General features: G+C 45.8%; 1 protein-coding gene and 1 pseudogene across 5 annotated transcripts in view; both read left to right on the top strand.

The window, feature by feature from the left end:
- Nucleotides 1–397: 397 nt before the first annotated feature.
- Nucleotides 398–22,307, top strand: part of Cnbp (CCHC-type zinc finger nucleic acid binding protein) — a 52,046-nt gene continuing 30,136 nt past the window's right edge. For 2 of the 5 annotated variants that reach the window (XM_087207073.1, XM_087207074.1), the window contains exons 1-2: nt 398–589; nt 6,942–7,052. In XM_087207073.1, the coding sequence (XP_087063199.1) occupies nt 412–589; nt 6,942–7,052 (289 nt within the window). In that variant the 5' untranslated portion in view covers nt 398–411. The remainder of the gene's footprint in view (nt 590–6,941; nt 7,053–22,307) is intronic. The other 3 variants (XM_087207075.1, XM_087207071.1, XM_087207072.1) reach the window with 2 other exon arrangements.
- LOC101719636 (sperm flagella and cilia-associated protein 2 pseudogene) lies at nt 12,730–17,606 on the top strand (annotated as a pseudogene).

Raw genomic sequence — 22,307 nt, 5'->3', positions numbered from 1 at the left:
GACAGCGCTGAAACTCACATAACCATGTTAGACGTTTACAGTCTTGCGGGGCCATATTAATAGATGTCCAGGTCTCCAGGTGGCCAGCAGGCTGTGGGTTGGACACTCCTGAGTTAGAGTAAATTAGGTTACGCTGTTAGGTTAAGAAGCTAGAAAAAGAAGGGGAAATGAATATAAACTAGCAGAAGAAACTAAATAAAAGACTTAAAGTGGAAACAATGAAATAGAAGGGAAGGAAAACCATAGTGAATACTGAAAAGATTTCATCCAAATTTGAATAAAGGTAGTTGGTGGGGGGGGCTCATCTTGCTTCTACCCTAGGGGAGGTCAGCTGGGAGAGGCCCTCGAAGGGCACGCCCCTTCCTGACCCCGCCCCAGGTGACCGCGACGCCCCGCCCATCGCTGACAGGCATGCGGACTGAGCACAAAGGCCAACGGACAGCAGGGACTCCTGGGCTTCGCTGTTCCCTCTGGACGGTGGCGGTTGTTGGAGGCAGGAGGCGAGGTGCAACGTGTAGGGGAGTGGAAGCTGTGGACCCGGGAGACCCGCTCCCCAGCGGAAACGTGGGCTGTCCTGGCAGAGAAGCAGGTGAGAGAGGGCAGCTCTTCACTGGAGGCCCGGACTCTGGGTGGGGTCCTTCCACAGACCTGCGCCAGGGAGGCCGAGAAGGGACTGCGGAAGGGACTTCGGGTTGGGGGGCCTGTGGGGGTGGAGCCTGTGGGGCGGGGTTTGCGGAGAATGGGAGGGGCAGCATGGGGAGAGCGGGCACCGGGCCTCAGGTCACCCCGTGACAGGCTTTGGTGGCCTGCAGAGGAGAGTGCTGCCTAGGGGCCAGCCGCAGCAGGCCCCCAGCTTGGGTGCTTCAGCCCCTCCCTGGTCCTCTGGATACGGGAGGACTCTGGGGATGGCAGGTGAGCGGCCTGAGGGAGTGGCAGCTGGGTGGTGTGGGCGGGACTAACCAGCCAGGCCCAGGCACGCCCTCCAAGCCCATGTCCTCGCCTGTCCGTTAACCCCCTCATGGCCCACCTGGCCTGCGGGTCCCTTTGATGGTTTTCTCACTCTGTGAAGAAACTTTGTCAGTGAAACCGCGGGCTCATCCATGTTGTGAGGGTGGAGAAAGGTTTGTCACCGGCCACCAGGAACAGAGTAGCTGGGCTACCCCCCTAAGAGTCCTCTCCTGATCTGAGGAAGGAGGGGACTTGTGTTGGGGACGCCTGTGCATGGTCACCCCGCAGAGACGTGTCACAGCGTGTGGGTGAGTGTGCAGTTGAGGTCACGCTTCTCCATACCTGGCCTGTTCACAGGTGGTGGGCAGACACGGTGGGGTGGAGGATTTAGATTACGAGGAGAAGGTGGAGAACAGTGTTTAGTGGAGGTCACCCAGAAGGGGGCCTGGTTAGACCTTTTTTCGTTGTTGTTTTCTGTGGTCTTCCCTGGAGGGCCTTAGCTGCAACAAAGACACAGGAGAAGGGGTTCTAGCAGTCAGTCAGCGCTTCCCCACCTCCCGCAAGCACAGGAGCTTGACCCTGTACTTCCTGCCTGGCGGCTGCCAACCTGCTGAATGTCTCCTAGCCGGAAGGCCGGATGCTGGTCCCTGACTTCAGGCTTGCTTGGGTGCCCCTTCCTCTGGGGCTGTTCTCACCAGCTGCCAGGCAGCACCGCCCGTGCCTGGTCCCTGAGCTACAGAGCTCACTCACATGGCCTCCGAACCAGAGGCTGTGTGCTGACGCCAGGCCTCACCTCACCCCAGATCGCCCTGGGAAAGGAGGCTGGGTGGGAGGGTGTTTCCAGCGGTCCCTTCCCTTTCCTCCCACCTGGAGCCTCCTGCGTCTTCTGTGTTTCCGTTGTGCCTTTCAAGGTGGTAGTCACTTCCAGGTATTCAACGTTTGAGGTTGGAATTGTGTTCCTTTGATACTTTTCACATCCATGGTCCTAGTCCTAATAACACTTCAATTTCTGGTTAGAGATTTCATTGATTTGTTGACCTTTTAAAGAACAAAATATTGGTTTTCTTAATTATCTGTTGATATTCTGTTTTCAGTGTCACTAATTGATGTATAATGTTATTTCTTTTCCTCTGTTTACTTTGGATTTAATTTGCTCTTTGTCTTCTAATTTCCTGATGTGGTGATAAAGCAATAATGCACAATAGGGCAAATCTTTGCCTTTGCCCCCTGTGTTTTTTCTTTCCATAAAATGTTCAGTAACTGTTTATGCTGCACATGTACCTGCCCAATGTATCAAGAGTGTTCTGTTCAGTGTTAACAGTTAGTACCTGACATTTCTACCTCAAGTTTCAAAAATGTTCTCTTAACCCCTCATCAGGTGTTTCCTCTTCTAGCTATGTCTCTGCCCTAAAAGGTTCCTCTCAACTTCCTCTCCCCAACTGTATATAAACGAACTCTCCCTGCAACTGGGGGCTCAGAATTCAGAGTGGTCAAACTCCTCTGAGACAGCCAGCTAGTAAAGGTTTTTCTCCATCTCTTCAAGTAACTTTTGGATTCTCAAGTCTTCAAATCACTGGAGCTGTAGAGCTTGAGCAGTAGCTCTTGAGCTATAGCACCTGGCTATAACACTGAGCTGTTCCCCTTTGCCACACAGTGGGTGTTTAGATTCTTGGATTTAGATCTGTCTTCCTTTCCGATACATTCATTCAGTGGTGTAAAGTTCCCTATTGGCATGGATTTTACTACACACCACAAAGTTCGACGAGTTGGTTTTCCATTTTCTTTTAGTTCAAGATACTTAAAAGTGTCTTGACATTTACTCGTGATCCATGTGCTTTTTAGAATTAGGCTGTGTAACCTGCAAGTTATTTGAGATTTTCTAACTCTGATTCTATTCCTGACTTCCACCTCCATCCCATTGGAATTGTAGAGTGTGAAAGTATCATTTCTGTTGTTGAAAGTTGTGTAAGGCATGTTTAATGGCCCCAGGGTGAGGCTGTGGTTTGTTGTGGTGAATGTTCCTTGTGCAAGTGAGAGCGTGCATCCTTCTCTTGCTGGGTGCTGTTATCTCATCACACTTGTCTTCCTCTGTTTTCCTATAATTCTTTCTAACAGTTAAGAGGTTTTGTGCGTGCAGTTTTTAAAAATAATAGTGACCCACAAAATTCTGGGGTGACAAGTGTCAGATTTCCCTACATTGCTTTTTCCCACACAGTTGCATTTTCTTAAGAATTGCATTCTGTGCTGTTACTGGGGCCTGGGTGTTTGGTTTGTTTGGCTTTCTACTGACTAAAGACTGAACTTGCATGGATCGCTCACTAAGAGATGTGAAGCGTTACAGTTTAAATGGATCAAAATCTTCACCTTAGAAGAATCAGAAGCCTCAGTACAAATGTAAAGTTCAAAAGAGCATCATAAAAGGGAGGACTTGTAATATTAGCAGTGTCCATGAAATTAGTGCTGTCTAAGGAACTGTCTGCAAAAAGATTGGAAACAAAAAAAGAGCTATGTTGACCAGAAAGGAATGCTCGTCACCATAGATGAGGTATGGCCATTGCAGGTAAAAGTAGGCAGGTCAGGCAAAAGTGATTTTGCTCACACTCCAGGATGTCTCCCCTCTAGGACTCATGGATATTTTGAGTGGTTACATGGTGACTCTCCTGTAGAGGCATGAGGGGCAGTCCTGGCATCGCCACAGCACTTGCCTTTCTCAAAGTCACCTCTAGTACAAAAGGACACCCAGACCAGGCTGCTGCTCTTGAGTTTCTTTGTGGCCATGTACTTTCTGGGCTGCATTATCTCTTTCTCCTTAGGAATGTTGTGGAACAAAGAACCAGTTCGTCTGTGTGCCCCTATGCTGGTGACCAGTGGCTATGCCATCAGTCCTGTGGTGCTCATCAGTACTGAAAAATGATTCTCCCACTCTTGAAACTCATGTCTGCGGGAAGGGAGATGTTTAATTATTCAGTGACAATCAGCTTCTCTTCAGATGAGTCAGTGCACTGGCTTCAGAGCATTCATCATGGCCCACAGGCTGTGCTCCCTGCAATGGAAACACATGCAGTTAATGCTGTTCTCTGTTACGCCCGTGCTGATACATGTGACTGGCAAGGACAGAATCAATAATTCTGATATGGAAGTGTGGGAATTTGAAATTACTCATAAAGTTTGGATCTCTTACCCAGATCAAATTTAAAGTGACAGGAAGTGATAGTGATGGAAACAAAGGTGGGGGGACAGGAAAGAGAGAAATAAGGGATCACCGAGGGGCATGAGGTAAGTTTTAGGTGTTACTGTATTTTCACCCGTGTTAAAAAGGCCAGTGTCTCAGCTGGTGCACTTTAAGCTGTGCAGTTTATGTCAGTTAAAAATGAAAAAGTTGGGGCTGGGAATTTAGCTCAGTGGTTTGCCACCTGCAGTGCAAGTGGAAGGACCCGAGGTCAATCCCCAGTACCAAAAAAAAAAAAGAAAAAGTTGTTTATAAAGAAATCTTTACAAAGAGAGTAAAAAACAATTTCAGAAATCACGAAAGATGCACGTGTGTTCATACATCTGTGTACTGTATGTGCATAGGTTAGGTAACTTGATAAGGAAGAAGCTTAAACATGGGCCATGTAAAAGCTGGAGAAAATTTCTGCATATTCCATGACACAAGCCTCACAAACATTTGGCCAAGCATATTTTAATAACATAAGCAAATAAGCTAATGAGTATGAAATACTTATATGTTTACACAGTTTATAACTTCTTATGGATGACATACAGATTCCGTATACATTCCAAAATAAGGTCAGACAGATATAAGGGGCAAAATGGGATGTAAGTTGTGAGTCTGCATTTAGCCTCAGAAACCAGAGTCAGAAACCCTAAGTCTGTAATGACTACAGGTTTATGTTCTGGTGTTATTTCAGTTTTTAAATGCAGTCAAGTCCCTAAAGCATGGTTGCTAGAGCACACTACTGGGAACAACATGGGATTGCAGACATTACAAAGTCAGGATTTCTCTCAGAGCCTCTCCACCCCTACTCTGTCTTTCTGTGATACTGGGAGCAGTGTGAGGCTTCAGCCTCCTTCCTCACAGGTATAATGGGATACTGTATGCTGCCATGGGGCAGGCTAGTGAGTGTGAAAACCCACTGCCTTCAGTTCTCCCTAGGTTAGGATAAATGTGCATTTCAATAGCTGGTATGCAGATATGAAGAATGGTCCAAGTCCTGACCAGAAAGACCCTGCTGCCCTTAGACATTTGGTGACAGGTTTGATGACTGATATCTTTACCAGCTCTGAAACAGCAGGCAGGTGGCTGGAGTTGTGAGGCAGCATGAAATGGAACCTTTCAGAGAGTGCGGTATAGACAAAGATGTGACTGGCTGCAAAGGAGACCAGGAAACCAGGGCTTCTGTGCTGCATCACAGGTGCTGGACAGCTTCCTTCCAATGAGCTCTGATTGCAAATATCCGAATGTGTGTGCTTCTGTAGAAAGGCAACAGGACCCCCCCTAGGGAGAACAGAACTGGAGTCCCCTTTGGAACCCTTCACCTGTCTCTAGATTTTACTTTCCCCTCTCCTGAGTAACAGCCACCTGGGGACAGCTGTACCCAAACTTTCTTCAAAGCTCCCTTGACACATCGGCGAGAGGGATCAGCAAGGTGACATCAAGTAGACATCATCACGTTCTCTCCTTTTGATGCTAAATTCACATAGGTCCAAATCCGTTGCATGTTCACCTAGCACCTGCTGAGTGACAAGTGCGTCATGCTGGCTAAGAGCTGTGAGACAGCGGGGGCCACAGTGCACCCCAAGTACCCCATCATGCTGACAGCTGACATCATCACTTTTGATGCCATGTTGAAAGGTGGCATGGCCACAAAGTGGGCCCATCCAGCTGAAGATGGAGCCCACCACCTTCCTGGTGCTGCTCAGGTTTCTGTATCCAGATGAAGTTCAAATTGACCTAGAAACAGTCAAGACCACTCTGTGTGCTGCTGTGAAATATGCTGTTCTGGCCTTGGAAGCACATTGTGTGGAATTTCTCCCAAAACATCTTTTTTTTTTTTGGCACCAGGGATCGAACTTGGGTCCTTGCGCTTGCAAGGCAAGTGGCGGAACCACTGAGCTAAATCCCTGGCCCTCTCCCCAAACATCTTAGAGCAGATAATGCGTTCATGTTACTTACTCAGGCTCGAGTTTTTGATGAACCTCATCTTGGGAGTCTCTGTCTAGACCTGAGTGACAAAAGCACTATGGATGCAATCAGCACAGTAGGGTTTTCTGATCTCAAGAAGTAACACACTCTGCAGCTCCAGAAAGAGATACTGGGCAGAAGCAGAAAGTCTGAGACAAGCATTGCCTGTAACTTTTGGAAACAAAGTTCTAGGAAAAGCACTTGAATCTGCTGATGACAGCTGAGGAGTTTACAGCGGCCCTGCTCAATCTGGCATTTGTCAGATCCTGAAGTGGTGACCTGTCTTCCTTTCACTGTCAACCCTGAACCAGGAGTGGAGCACATCACCCACCTGAAATGCTGCCTGGGGGAAGGAGCGCTGCTCAGTAGTTTCTGGCAGGTGGAGCTGCTGGGGTCACCTGGGCTGTGCAGTTCACATGGGGCAGGGTCTCCGGGGGTGCTTTGAAGGGGACTGTGAATGTGTTACTGGTCCCAGAACGATGGAACCCAGTATCATTTTGTCCCCAGGTTTGCTTTCTCTGTATTCAGTGATCTGTGTATTCACGTGATAATCCATGGGGCTGAGTGAGATCCACAAAAACCAAATCCCACTATGGAGATTCTTCTATTCACTGCATGCTACCCAGGCCGTTTCCTCCTTCTTTAGTTCCTCTGACAATAAAAACAGCACTTCCCTTTGTTTTTTCATCTAGAATTGCTATGCATATGAGTAACCTTAATTTCTCAATTCATATGACCATAAGTGAAAACAACATACAGTGCAGCCAAACAGTTATTTATAACTTAACTTTTTGGTTTTTTCCCAAAGATCATTTCCTCAAAATGGATGTTCCTGGGATGTCCGTGAAGACAGTACATCTGAAAGATGAGGCTTTCCAACAGCGGATTTCGTCATCCTTCCATTCTCTGACCCATGATGGTAGGCATCGTGCCTGCTGCTTCCTGTTCCTGAAGGCGAGCACACAGGGGCCCTGCACTTAGGCACATCTCCCCCTCCCCTTGCAGCAGTGCTTCAGTTTGAGTCAGACAGGACTGGGTGTCCAGGCTCTGGGGTCAGGAGTTCTGACACATCCAGGGCACTTAAGGTTTCTGTCTGAGGGTCTGAAGAAGCCTTAGCCTGTCGGCTTCACTCATAGGAAAAGGAACCAGTGGCGTAGGAGAAGGAAGGAGGAGGGGTGAGGACAGAGTCTAGGTAGCTGTAGTCTAGGCCCATCAGAAGGTGGGGATGTGGCTCTGGAGTGTGTGGGGCACTCCTTTCTCTGCTTGGCAGAGTTCCCTGTGTACCATGACACTGACTGCCCCTCTTGTTTGATGATGATTACAGGAACACTGAGGCCCATTTGCTGGACAGAGCTCCTTCAGGATAGCCATGTTGGGAGTCAGGGGATGGTGATGCTGGGATTATAGTTAGGACAGAGTTGGCACCTGGGGGCAGAGTGAGGGCTATGGCTGCCAGGGCTCAGTAGTACTCTGTGGTGGGGCTGGTGCTGTCACCAGCAAGGCCCCCACTGCTGCTGATGTAGGAGCCCCAGCAACAAGAGAAAGTCCTAGTGCAATGGGCTGTGGTGCCTGGGGGTGTGGAATAGTCTCTTGATGATGAGCGGCAAACTGCATGCTGTGGGGTCAGGCACTTCCGGAGGTTGTAAGAGAGCACGGGAGCTGCCAAGTGCAGCTCACTGGGAACCAGGTCCTGGGGAGGGAGCAGGTGGAGGAGCCGACTGAGCTGAGGCTGGCCATGTACCAGAAATAATATTTGATACATACTTTTGTTTTATAATACATCTTGGCCAAATATACTGTATGATCTAGACTCATATCTAGATTCTAACATAGAAATAAATGGCCACAAAAAATAGTTTTGAGTGGGATGAGTATTTACAACTGTAACATAAGAAGCATTTTAGTTTCTTAAAAGAAATAGAGTTTATTTAAATCTCTGCATGACTTAAAGGCAGACTTTCCACTTTCTTTTACCTTGGGGGAAAATAGAGCTGGGTTTAATTGTATAAAAAATGCAGCTGTTTCAGCAGCTTCTTGTATCATTTCATAGATCAGCCAGCTCAAAGTCTTTTGAAAATTTTGGAATTGAAAGGTTCTTTTATACATAGCCAGTTTGGTTTATTTTTCATTTTCTTGACCATTAGGTGAGCTGGATCAGTGTTCTTGCAGAATTCCTTTTAACTCAAAGAACTAATTTCAGAAAAATAAGAAAACTGACTTTATATTTGAGGTTGTAAAATACCTACTTGCTTAGTGTTTGCAGTAATGCTAAATAGAAGCCTAGTAAATGCCCAAGAAATAATTCAGAAAAGAATATTCATAATAGTAGAGCAGTGCATTACATCCTACAGCTTTTCATATAAATTCACAGTAATATGACATAAGCAGGGTCTCTAAGGTACAGCATAAGCCTGTATCTCTACCCCTCAGCCTGTGCTGCAGATGGGTCAGACAGGTTTGACAGAGTAAGTGACCAACTGGTGGCAGTCCCCTCAAACCAGCTTCCCTCCTTCCATGGTGCCACCCACCTGCATAAGACAGAGACCTGGAGATATCACTGATGTCTTCTTCTTCATCCTTCTCATTCTGTCTGTCTACATTTTTTTTTGGTACTGGGGATCGAACTTGGGTCTCTGAGCTTTTGGGGAAGTCGGCAGAACCACTGAGCTAAATCCCCAGCCTGTCTACATTCTTTTTTGTCTCCTCAACAACTAGACATACTTAGATGAAGTGGTGCATGTCTGTGGTCCCAGGAGTTGGGGGGCTGAGGCAGGAGGATTGCTTCGAGTTGCAGGGCAGCCTGGGCTACATAGTGAGTTCAAAACCAGCCTGAACTACATAGTGAGACCCTGACTCAAAAAAACAAACAAACCCCTAAACAGAAGACTGCAACTCCAGGATACAGTGACAGTTTCCCAAGGTTATCCATATCATTCCCCAGGTCTGTTTGTGCCTCCATCCTTCTAGGCCCCTCACACCTAAAGTCCTTTAAAGATACACTAAATCCATAAACTAGCTTAGGTGATAAAGGCAAGAAACCTGAATTTAAGATAAAGGAAGGAATTGACAGAGTTCAAAGAATGTTTTTTGTGACAAAGGGTGCAGGAGAGGCCACCGGACACAGGCTTTGTGTGAGCTCGGATGGGGTGACATGGAGAAAGATGCCAGCAATTGGCCGGAGAAGAAGGAAAGTTTTTATAGGCCTGGGGGAGGGGTGCTATATTAAGGAATCTGGGGTGGAATGTGTAGATAATATTGGGCTTCTCAATGTCAGGGAGACTACATGTCCTGTCTTAAATTTTCTTTATGGCCATCTGTTTACTGAGGGCAGCATGGCCTTTTAGCGGTGGTTTCTTGTTGTTTGCTGAGGAGCACATGTTTGGTGAGAGGCTCTCACCCAGGTCAGGCATGACATTTTTAGCCATGCCTGGTAGTGCATGCCTGTAGTCCCAGCACTCAGGAGGCTGACGTAGGAGGATCACCTCGAGTTGGAGCCCAACCTGGGTTACATAGTGAGTTTGAGACCAGTCTGGACTACACAGGGAGAGTGTCTCAATCACTTCTCGGCCTTTTGGCTAAGATCAAGTGTAGGGAGAGTGTCTCAAAAAACATTCTGGACACAGTGGCACAGGCCTGTAACTCCAGCACTTGAGAGTTCAATCCTAGCTTGAGAAATTTAGCTAGACTCAAAAAAAGGGCTGGGAACTGGCAACTCCTTACTTTGCCCCCAGATGAAGAATTGACCAGCTCTGTGGCAAGGTCCCCATCTGGCGCACTGCCCCAGGAGGTTCTGTTGAGACTCAGGTGAAGAGGCAGAGAGGCAGGTGGAGAAGGCCTGTGCCCTGCTAGACAGAGCAGGGTCATCTTCCTGAGAGGTGAGAGACACCCAGGGTCACCCAGATGCTTCTGGGAGGGCCTCCAGCTAAACGTGGGAGCTTGGTCCCAGCTTCTAACATTTTTGCAGGGTAAAGCCTAAAATCTTTGTCACTTCCTTCAAATGAGGGCAGTCCAACAACAATGGCTACTGTGGTGTGAAGGCCCTGGGTTCAATCCCTATACTGCAAAATAAAAACATTTGTAAAAGACAGTATATGTTAATGAGATGCATGAGGCTGCTGTGGCATGACATGGCATACTGTTTGCTTTTGTTTTTTGAGACAAGGTCTCACTAGATAGCTTGGGCTGGCCTCAAACTCTCCATCTTCCTGCCTCAGCCTCCCAAGGGCTGGGATTACATGTGTTCACCACCATGCCTTGCTCATACTATTTTATAATAAAGTTGTTTTTCCTTCTGGTACTACAGGTTGTAAATCCTTCACACTGAGCTACATCCCAAGCCATTCATTCATTCATACATTCATTCCTTCATTTTGTTTTCCTTTCTTTTGTTTTTTTTTTGTTTTTTGATGTATTTGAGACAAGTTCTCACTATGTAGTCCAGGCTGCCCTTGAACTCACTATGTAGCCTAGGCTGGCCTCAAACTCTCTGAGATCCTCCTGCCTCAGGCTCCTGAGTACTTAGATTATAGGCATAAGCTACCACCCTTGGCCTTGGTTTTTTTGTTTGTTTTGTTTTGGCTTTTTTGGTACCAGGGATGAGCACGGGACCTTGCAGTTTTGAGGCAGGTGTCGGAACCACTGAGCTAAATCCCCGGCCTGGAGCCCTTTTTATTTTGAGACAGGGTTTCATTGAGTCATGAAGTTAGTTGCCCAGGCTGGCCTAGGACTCGTGGGCTTGAGTGACCCTCCTGCCTCAGCTTCTAGAGTAATGGGTCTTTAGTTGTGCACCACCTGCTGCACAGAGTTTAAGACCAGTCTCAACTACATAGCGAGACCTTGTCTCAAAAAACCAACTACCCTAAAAAAGCTTCCTCTTCACTGGTGTGTTGTGGGTCCCAATCCCACTCATAAGTTCAGGGGGTCAAATAAAAATATTATAGACAGCTGAGTTAGGTAGAAATATTATAGGCAGACAGGGCTAGGCCCTAGAGGGAGTCAATGCAGAAGGTGAGAACGAATGGGAACTGTGGATAGAGGCTCATCTGAAGAAGATTAGGGTCACAAGGGCCAGCTTTCTGGGAAGCTCGAGGGTATCCATACCACCCCTTTGAGATTTCCCTGTGTAAATACACCATTGTCTCATTGGGGATGGGCCATCCTCTCCCACTCACTACGACCAAGGTCAATGATACCATCCACATGCCCTTGCTACTATTGGATCAGTATTAGCCAAGTGGCCATGCTTGTAATCTTACTGATTGATTATAGTTTTGACCCATGTTGTATCCACCTCATGATTTTGCTCTATAAAACTTTCTCAGAGGGCCGGGGGATGTAGCTCAGTGGTTCTGCTGCCTGCCTTGGAAGCACAAGGATCCAAGTTCGATCCCCGGTACCAAAAAAAAAAAAAAAAACTTTCTCAGAGAAGTGGGCTCACAGGCAACCCATTCAGGACCCCTCCTGTCTCTCAGGAACTGTTCCTATTCCCCATTCTTATTCCCTAATACATTTTCCTACTCTTCCCCTCCACCCCAGCCCTGGACTGGGGATCGAACTCAGGACCTTGAGCTTTTGAAAAATCTTCCCACTCTTAACCTCCATTGTTCCTTAGAATGTATTCCGACTTCGGGGGACAGGAACTCAATGTATCTGACATCTAGCAGGTTGGGAGTTGCATTTGCCCCCTGTATCTGTAGGACTCACAGATCAGAGAAGCTGCTGGATGCATGGCTAGTTTATTACAGCAAAAGGACTTGGAGAAAATCGCGTAGGGCACCATCCAGGAGTGAGCAGGTGGTAGACAGGGCCAATCCCTTCAGTAGCCATCTAGGGCAGGATGCGTGGTGCAGGCTAGAGGGACACTCACCCGGGCCACTGTGGCCAAGACGTTTTTGTTTTGTTTTGTTTTTTGGTACTGGGGACTGAACCCAGGGCTGTTGCACTAAGCTACATCCCCAGCCCCTTTAAAAGAATTTTTATTTTTATTAGTACATTTACACTACATAATGATTACATTCATCATGGGAAACTGGTACACATACATAACACATCTTTTTTTTTTTCCTTTTTGGTACTGAGTATTGAACTCAGGACCTTGCGCTTTCAAGCTAAACTGAGCTAAATCCCTGGCCCTACATAACCACAGTCTTTTTCAAAAAACTTTGTTTATTAGCTCAGTGGTTTCACCGCCTGCTGGGCAAGCGCAAGGACTGAGTTTAATCCCCGGTACCGAGGAAAAAAAAATGAGACTATTTGGTTTTACGAGACAGGGTGTGACTATGTATACATCCCAGGCTGGCTTGCGTACACCACCATGCCCTTTTTAAAAAACTTTAAAATTCTGAGACAGGATCTTGCTACCAGGCTGGGCTTCCACTTGCCATCCTCCTGCTTCAGCCTCCCAGAGTGCTGGTATTACAGGCATCCACCACCACACTCAGCTAAAACCAGAAACTTATTTTTGGGGGTGGGGTTCTTGGGATGGAGCCAAGGGCCTCTTGCATGCTAGGCAAGCCCTCTACCATAAAGCTGTACCGCATGCAGCACACACTCGTGACCTGAGCACTTCTCTGCAAGCAGACACCCATTTCCACGTAATGGATGAGGAAATTTGGGACTCAATCAGGAAGAATCATGCGTTCGGGTGCGTTGGGGCTGGAGACAGCACAGATGATCACAGCGACTGTCACAGCAGCGTGGATAGTACTGCAGGTCCTCCGGGCGGGAAGCACGGGACAGTAGCGGAGGGCAGCACGCATTGCCCCTTAGGATCACGAAGCACACACTCCTCCATCTGCCCCCTTCCCTGCTTAGGCCCCTCGTGGGCGCATCTGGGCCCATTCTCAGCATAGCCAGATCACCCGGACTCCTCCTGCCTCTGCCTTCCCTTGCGCTTGCCAGGGCAGTGGGGCTGCAGTTTGCATCTCTCCCAGACCTGCTCCCCTGCTCCTCCATGCTGTACCTGTCACTGCTGTTGAGGCCTCTTCAGGGCTGCATACAGTCACAGGTGTGACTGCTGTGGTGTTTATAAAGAGCTGAAATTACTGTGCATGAGGCCCTGAGTTTGATTCCTAGTACCAAAAAAGAAAAACCAAAAAGAACTGAAAATACTGCAATAACACACTGGAATGTAAAGCCAGTCTGGCATTTGATTAACAATACAGTGGTTAAATGAAGCCAGGCATAGTGGCCCACACCTGTAATCCCAGCACTCAGGAGACTGAGGCAGGAGGATCGCTCCAAGTTCGAAGCTAGTTTAATAGGAAAAAAAGAAGGGCTGGGGATTTAGCTCAGTGGCACAGCGCCTGCCTGGCAACCACAAGGTTCTGAGTTCGATTTCCAGTACCAAAAAAAAGAACAAAAGAAACATTGGAAGTTTTGAGAACCACCTTCTCTTCTAGGCACCCCAGCCACCCAGCCCCACCCAAACTGTCTTGACTTAGGTTCAGGGCCCTGTCACCCATTTCTATTTATAACTAACATTTGTTTTCACAAACATCATCCAGCAAAACCCTTCCACCAGCCAGAGGGAGGTGGTCCAAAGAAGCAACCCTCTGGCAACCTCCATGTGAGTCCCAAGCTAAGGGCTTCCCATTACCCTGTTAATCTTCCCTGTAACCCTGTGAAGAAGGCCTTACTGCCATCTGCATCTTGCATTCAGAAGATGTAGGCTCAGGGTTGACACAAGAAACCGCAGAGCTGCAATTCCGACCTGAGTGCTTTGACTCTGAGTCACAGGTCCCTCTGCTGTCTGCACCTCTGCTTTCCCACAGAAGGGAAAGGTGCAGGTGTCCAGGCAGATGTCCAGGCTGCACATTCTCCTAGACCACATTCTCCATACCAGGGTGCGTGTGAGTCAGAGACATCCTGGCAGGATTAAAAGAAGGTGATTATCATGTTACCTTTCATCTGACTTCCTTTTGCAAGCCACTCTCTGGAGGACACCATGCATAATAGAGAGAATGTATAAAAATATCCCTATGTATCAGCTATAGCTTGATCGAACTCAGGACCTTGCACTCACCAAGCAGGCATAATGCCACTGAGCTACATTCCTGGCCCTCAACTTTTCTCTTTTTGAGACAGGATCTTGCTGTATAGTCCAGGCTAGCTTTGAACTCACAGTGATTCTCCTGCCTCATAACTGTAGCATTTCAATAGAACAATTAGCTCCCTTGCTTTAAATTTAGAGGAGCTTTAACTAAAAAGGTGGCTAGAGTTTAAGAAAAAATATTAGGGCTGGGGGTGGAGCTCTGTGGTGGAGCTAGTGCTTAGCATGCAAAAGGCCTTAAATTTAATCCCCAACGCCAATAAAAAACTGTCCAGGTATGGTGGCACGGACCTGTGATCCAAGCTCTTGGAGGCTGAGGCAGGAGGATCACCAACCTGGGCTATATGGTAAATTCAAGGTCAGCCTGAACTATATAATGAGACTCTATCTCAAATAAAACAAAACAAAATTAAAGAAAACAATTCTGGTGGGCTGTGGATTTAGCTCAGTGGTTCCGCCACCTGCTTTGCAAGCACAAGGACCTGAGTTCAATCCCTGGCACCAAAAAAAGAAAAGAAAAGTCTGCCGTGATTCTGATAGGCTTTCCTTGCCGGGGATTTAGCTCAGTGGTTCTGCCACCTGCCCTGCAAGCACAAGGACCGGAGTTCGATCCCTGGTACCAAAAAAAAAGAAAACAAGGCCGTTGTCTAACGCTGAGTGGCCCTGTACCCCACCCCCCCACTCTGAACCATAAGAAGTGTAGCGTCGGCTTTGCTGTTTAGCACTGTGGGGAGAGACCTGATCCAGCCATGTTCAGTTGCAGTCCAGGTTTGGACAGGGCCAAAGTTGCCCCAGAGTGGATAGGCACATGGCTGGCCTGCTGCAGCCTGCCGGGAAGGCCTGTGGCCTCCTCCTGTGTCCTAGCCTGGTGCAGGTCGTCCCCTGTGTCCAGAACACATGGGGTCAGCATGGCCCAGTGACCTGCTGGCTGTAACTGAGAAAAAGGCCAAGCCTTAAATAGCTCTCAGAATGGCCGAGCCTGATTACAGTTCTTTCTCAATATAGTCTGTGATTTGCTCTGTGAAGGTCGGCAGCTTGTATTAAATTGTGTCAGGGACAACCTGATCAGCTTGTATTTAAAAGAGGGAAGCTAGGAGCCATGACACACATTTGTGATCCAGGTACTCAGAAGGCTGAGGCAGGAGGATGGCAAGTTTGAGGCCAGCCTGGGCTGGTTAGTAAGATCTTATCTCGAAATTTTAAAAGGGCTGAGATGCAGCTCAGTGGTAGAGGGTCTGTGAGTTGAATCCTCTATGCTGCAAAAAGAAAAAATAAGAAAGAAAAAAAGGGCAGATTTTAAAAAGAAGGGAATCAGGCATAGTGATGTGTGCCTGTGGTCCCAGCACTCAAGAGGCTGAGGCAGGAGGATTGCCATGAGTTTGAGGCCAGCCTGGGGTACATCGTAAGTTCAAGGTCAACCTGAACTACACAGTGAGACCCTGTTTAAAAAAAACTAAAAAAAAAAAAAAAAAGAGAAGAGCTGGGCATGGTAGCACACATCTACAATCCCAAGACATGGGAGGCTGCGGCAGGAGGATTGTGGTGAGTTCAAGGTCAGCCTGGGCTACATAGCAATACCCTATCTCAACAAAAACAGCCTGGGATTTAGCTCAGTGGTTCAATCCCCAGTACCACAAAAAAAAAAAAACCAGGGCTGGGGATGTAGCTCATTGGTTCTGCTGCCTGCCTCACAAGCACAAGGTCCTGAGTTCAATCCCCGGTATCAAAAAAAAAAAAAAAATCCAAAAGCACCTAGAAGAAGATACTTTGGCACAAGAGCAGAGGGAGAAAAGACGGCGGAGGTTGTTAATGGACCAGTTCATCGCCCGTGAAGCACAGGAGGAGGCTCACCATGAGGAGCAGCTGATACCCGGGTTCACACGACAGTGCCAACAGGAACACAGGGCTGCTGTGCAGCTCATGCTCAGGAAAAGGAGGTTTTATGGCAAAACAGAATTTTCAGAGAAAATATGAGGAAAGATGACTTAAAAATTTACAGGATGCTCTTGATGGAGAAGCAGCTTTGGCAAAACAAGCCAAGATGATTTTGAAGAACAAATCCTTAGAGAGAAAGAAGTTCATGAACAGACTGCTGTGGGAAGAGTTCAGGCTCATTCTAGAAAGCATTATAAAATATATGGAGAAATTTTGGATCAAATACTTGATTTGCCCACTGAAGTGGCAGGTTATTGAATGTTGACAAATAATCTGATTCCACTTAAGATGATGCATGATTGGAAAGAATTGTTTTTTCATGGAAAGCCCATATATGAACAAACCTCTATTAAGCATATGCCTGCTAATCCCTCTGACACAACTTAGAGAACTGGATAAAAGAGACTTGCTAGATAGCAAAGATTATGAAGAATAAAAGTACATGGTTGGAGAGTAGGCTGTACCAGAAGGAATGATGGATAATTTACCACCCTCCAACAATTCCATACTGAGCCATGTGCTTCACAAAAATCTCTTCTTCCTCCTCCTCCTCCTCCTCCTCCTCCTCAAATTGAGCCAACAGAGCCGAACTGCCTTCATTTGCTATTAAAGAATGTTTACTGGGGAAAACACTTAGTGGGGAAACTATGACTTAAAGACTCTACAAAGAGAGTTTCCTATTCAGGAACTTTGTATGGGCACTCTTGTCCAAGAAGCTATCCAAGCATTTTCTGGCAATGAAAAGGTCAGTGAGGATCTACCAAATCAGAAGGTGGAGAGGTTCCATCAGATCTGTAGGAGGGCAGTAAGGAAAGCCAGGACTCACACAATATATCTTCAGATGGTCCGGTTTCAGGAGAAAACCATTACCAGAAACAGAAGGTGAAGCTACATCTAGTACACGTACTATAGAACACCAGCAACGAAGAAGTCAAGTCAAATGATAGCGATCATTTCTCTAATCTCACTGTATGTGCTCAGCTTGGTGCAAAATCACAACAATTGCTGAAGAAAGAAAACAGTATTCCAGACACATTATTAGTTAGCATCATAGTAAATGCTGTTAATGAGATGCCTGTGAATCAAGGGTGGATCCTTGATGTTTTCCAATGACATTAAACCAAACACAGCTTCTAGAGGAAGCTCTCACCTGCTGCAATAGAAACATAGAAATGGAGGCAAAGAAAACACAAATATCCACATTGGCTGTGGATTCTACAGCTTCAAAAGAAGTACCTCTTCCCTCTTCTGCATCTGATTTTGTCATTTTACTAGATATGTCAGATACTTTTTTTTTTTTTGGTACTGGGGATTGAACTCAGGACTTTGCACTTGCGAGGCAGGTGGCGGAACCACTGAGCTAAATCCCCGGCCCTGTCAGATACTTTCTTGCTGAGTTGCATGAATAATGTCATAGCTAAAGAATTTTGACATGAAATGGCTCATAAAGATATTGGTCAACATGGCGCTGCTGAACACCAAGATAAGCATGGGTACCAGAATTTAAGAGATCACATACAAAAGAGAGTTATAGGCTTCTGGGACAGCTGGCCTTTGTTGGAACAGTCATTTTCAGAACTAGAAAATATTTTGATAAAAATCAATGCTGAAATAGATAAAGAACCTTTATGCCAGAAATTTAAAAATTTTTGCAACTGAGATAGTGAAGAAAGAGAGTAAAGGTAATTATATTTGTTATGATTTAAGCTTATATTACTAAAATATGTGCTTCTGCTGACTTCAGAAGAAAATTAAAGTGTGATTGCAAAGTTCTTGCTTGTCTTTGGAGTGACACTATCTACTGGTGTATATTTTGCCTTTTATTGTAGCTTTCTGCTGCATGTTTCTGAATCACATAGCTTTTTCTCTTCCTTTTAAATTAATTTTGTAAAAAGGGATAATCACACTGAAAGCACTGAAAAGAAATTTATTCTTTTTCCTCTTATAAAATCAACTGTAAAATTCTCAGAAAGTAGCTAAAAATAAAAAGTAAGATAGGCAATACTGCAATACTTTCATTTAAAAAAGGAAATAGAGGGGGGCCAGGGATTTAGCTCAGTCGTTCCATCACCTGCCTCACAAGTGCAAGGTCCTGAGTTCAATCCCCGGTACTCTCCCCTCAAAAAAAGGAAATAGAATTAACAATTAAGAATGTTGCCGGGGATTTAGCTCAGTGGTTTCACCACCTGCCTCTCAGGCGCAAGGACTGGAGTTCGATCCCTGGTACCAAAAAAAAAAAAAAATAGATAAGAATGTTTAGCATATTGTATACACCAAATATATACAATCCCTATTTGTCAATTCATATCTTTATATTAGAATTAAGGATGTTATAGAGAAAAATGAAGACTTAAATTTCTTAACTTCAAAAAAGAAAGAGTTTGAATAAAGAGAATTTATTTTATTTCCAGGGAGTGTTGAGACAGAGCCTCAAACTCATGCTAGTCCTCCTGCCTCTGCTTCCCAAGTGCTAGGATTACAAGCATACACCACACACTTAGTCTGAGTTAAAAGATTTTAAGTGGATAGAGACACTAGTTGTATGTTTGAGGAGTTCTCTTGTAGTCTGCCGAGGAATAAAAGTGTCTGTCGTAGTTTCTAGCTTTTTTAAAAATGATAGCAAAGTTTTATTAAAGGTAGGAACAGACAGGCTGTGCAGAGTGAGTTTGGGCCAAGTCAAAGTAGGGAAAGAAGTGCAGACAGCATGAGGGCGGGCCACCGTGGCAGAGTGAAAATGGGCTGTTTGGGGCTTTTTTTTTTTGGGTACCAGGGATCGAACTCAGGACCCTGCACTTGTGAGGCAGACATGGCACCACTGAGCTAAATTCCTGGCCCAGTGTTTTCGGCTTTTTATAGTGTTTTCATTAAATTGGACTTAGAACAAAGTGATTTTGTTGTGATGCAACATGGCCTGCCTAACTACAGTGCCTTATGATTTAATGAAATTATTCTAAGAAGATTCCTGGGAGTGACTTTGGCAAGGATAACGTCCATACCTGGTTTCTCTTCAGTCTTTTGTGGTTCAGTGGCGAGCACAAGGAATAGGCTCCTGTGCCACTAAAGCCGCTTAGTCAATTTTGGCGGAGTTTGTTACTGGGATTTTTTTTTTTTTTTTTTTGGTACTGGTGATCGAACTTGGGACCTTGCGCTTGCGAGGCAGGCGCCGAAACCACTGAGCCCCAGCCCTAGGATTTAAATTTTTTAAAATTCTTCTTCATTTTAGCTAACAGTCCTCAATTCACTTTTAAGTGTTTGTGTTTCAAAATATTTGTCAAATCTTGTTTGCTGAAAATTGATTTGCACCTCCTGCTACCTCTATTCCTTAATTAGAAAAAAATAGAGGAAAAAAAAGAAAATAAGAAAATAATAGAGACATTTGACTAAAGATGGTTTGCTTTTTTGTTTTTCTTGGTTCTCTCTCTCTCTCCCCCCCTCCCTCCCTCTCTCCCTCCCTCCCTCTCTCTCTCCCTCTCTCCTTCCCTCCCTCTCCTAGGGGCCTTGATCAGTAGAGCTAGAACAAGACTTGAAAACTTCTTACCAGCTATGATTAAATTTTAGCGCAATTGGGCTGGGGATTTAGCTGAGTCGTTCTGCCCCCTGCCTCCCAAGCACAAGGACATGAGTTTGATCCCTGGTACCAAAAAAAAAGATACCTAAATTTCAACACAATGAAAAATGTTTTAAAACCTGGGGTAGCCAGGTGTGGTGGCATACATCTGCAGTCCCAGCACTCAGGAGGCTGAGGTGGGAGAATTGCCTGGACTACATAGTGATTTCAAGGCCAGCCTGAACTACATAGTGATACCATGTCAAGAAAAAAAAGAGGAATCATCAGTGCAACTTGAAGCCCTAAATGGCTTCCATAACTCTAGATGGTACTGAAACCCTGTTGACCATCCTAGAATAAAGGTGATTGTGAGAAAAGAAAGATAGGGCTGGGATTTAGCTCAGTGGCACTGTGCCTGCCTTGCAAGTGCAAGGTCCTGAGTTCCATCCCCAGTACTGAAAAAAAAAAAGAGAAAGATAAAAGAAATGAAAACATACCAAAGAAAACCAACCTAATGAGTGGGAATTTTCCTAGATCTGAATTTCAACTCACATGAATCAGCACCCCAAAATGCCCTGCTGTAAGTCCAAATAGCAACACATGGTGAAGGCACTTCCCTGACCACAAGTACCACTGATGGCCAGTCAATGGGCCAAAATGTCTTGCAATAGTTCCTAATGGCCTCAAACAGTAAAGGCCGTTACCTCGCCCACATGACACTGTGGAATGTCCTAAGAGAAGGTCCAAATTATGGAGGTGTAGTATGTCCCCGGAGTGTACTTTCCAGCAGGAAACCAGCCAGAGTTCATCAGCTTCCCAAACAACCTTTCTTCTTTTACCATCAAAAGAGTTTATAGGCAGCTGATGCTATGAACAGGAAAAGAAGGAAGGTTCCTGGGAGCAAAATGTCCCCCTCAGCTGCTGGAATACCCCTGGAATCCTGACCATTGGTTCAGCTAGGCAGGAACAGTCAGTCCCACCTCACAAGAGACAGCAATGATGTAGGCCTCTCAAGGGCAGAGATCTATGTCCCTTCGTGACCACCAAAGTGTTACTGGCCACCTAGCCTCATGTGCTCAGGTTCATTTGCTTGCTGCAGACAAAATCAAGGTGACATAGGAAAAATGTAACTCCTGACCTGTTAGATGTCAAATGCGCCCAGATCATGGTCTTACAACATTGAGGAATGAAGTTGCAGACCAATGGAGGAAGTTAGGAGAATTTAATTGGAAATAAAAAAGAGAATAGCTCCTGGATTTCCAGAAGGGGTCCTGAACGGGTTGCTGCCAAGGCCCTTTGTCAGGGGTAATTAAACAGCAAAGTCAACATGTGTGAACAATGTGGGCCAAACTACAATAAACCTACAGGATTACAAGTATAGCTGCCTAGTTCATATTGATCCAGTAGGAAAACAAGTTACATGTTGAGAGTGTATGGAAAAGAGAGAAGCATTTTTGTAAAGGGACTGATTCAGATGCTCTGGTTTCCCACCAGGGGACCTAATGCTTAGCAGAATTTACTGGACCAGGTGGTGCTAATTAGAGTATAATCTCTTAGGGATCCCTTAGGGAGACATGCAAGCCTGGCCATTGTGTTTCAGTCTTTCACTTCTAGCCACAATCTTGATGTCTTTATTTTTTTGTGCTGACTTTGAGGGCCCAATCCATCTCTGACTGTATATTAATTTTTATCTAATTTATGTATACATATATTGGGGGTGGGTTGTGGGGATCGAATTCAGGACCTTGTGCTTGCCAGGTAGGTGCAGTGCCACTGAGCTAAATCCTTGGCCCTAATTTATATGTTTTTAATAAAGGGATGGGCTGGGGATTTAGCTCAGTGGTTCTCCCGTCTGTCTTGCAAGCACAAGGATCTGAGTTCGATCCCTGGTACCAAAAAAAAAAAAAATTAGAGGTGATTGCCAATTGAAAGACGTGAATCAAGGGAGTGACCTTGAGAATTACATACAATTTTGGGCCGGGGATTTAGCTCAGTGGTTTTGCTGCCTGCTGCGCAAGTGCAAGGATCCGAGTTCGAGCTGTGGTACCAAAAATTAAAAAAAATAAAATAAAATAAAGGGACGCCATATCTTTTGGTAAAAAGGACTTATTTAAAGCTAGCTATAAGGAGATGGAGTGGCCTATTTACCTCAGGTTACCATCTTTCCAAGTTCAGGTGTGTTGGGGTTATTTATAACAAGCAACAGTTTGGGAGACAAGATAGTGGAACAGCAGGCAGTTTCATACCAGCTCCATCCCTTCCGGGACACAGACATCCTCCACCCTTGACCAAGTGAATGAAAGTGAGGTTGACCTCCTGGTGCCAGGATTTGCATATTTTGTCCATTCCTCTGGGTGGAGGAGCAGTGGGGGAGCCATTCATGCCCCAGGCCTGAGGAAGTTTGGAAGCCACTTGACACCAAAGGAAAAAAATTCTCACTTATAAAATTCCATTTTGCATTGCTGGTTACAAGTAGAAAGTCAGGCATTCACAAGGCATTAATGTACGGTGTGGCTAAAACTAATTGGGAAAAGAGATGTGGCAAGATTCCTGGACACAGGAGGAAATGGTTCTCAGAGCCCTGCTTGTGAACTTCTCATAAAAACTCGAGCAGGCTTTTGATAGGATGGCCTGGATCTGAT

The sequence above is a fragment of the Heterocephalus glaber genome, unplaced genomic scaffold, assembly GCF_053883595.1.
Source record: "Heterocephalus glaber isolate CG9 unplaced genomic scaffold, H.glaber_assembly_v1.0 deba00000768, whole genome shotgun sequence".
Lineage (NCBI taxonomy): Eukaryota > Metazoa > Chordata > Mammalia > Rodentia > Bathyergidae > Heterocephalus > Heterocephalus glaber.
The sequence above is the reverse complement of the archived record's forward strand: the minus strand, read 5'-3'. Positions and strand labels throughout refer to the sequence as shown.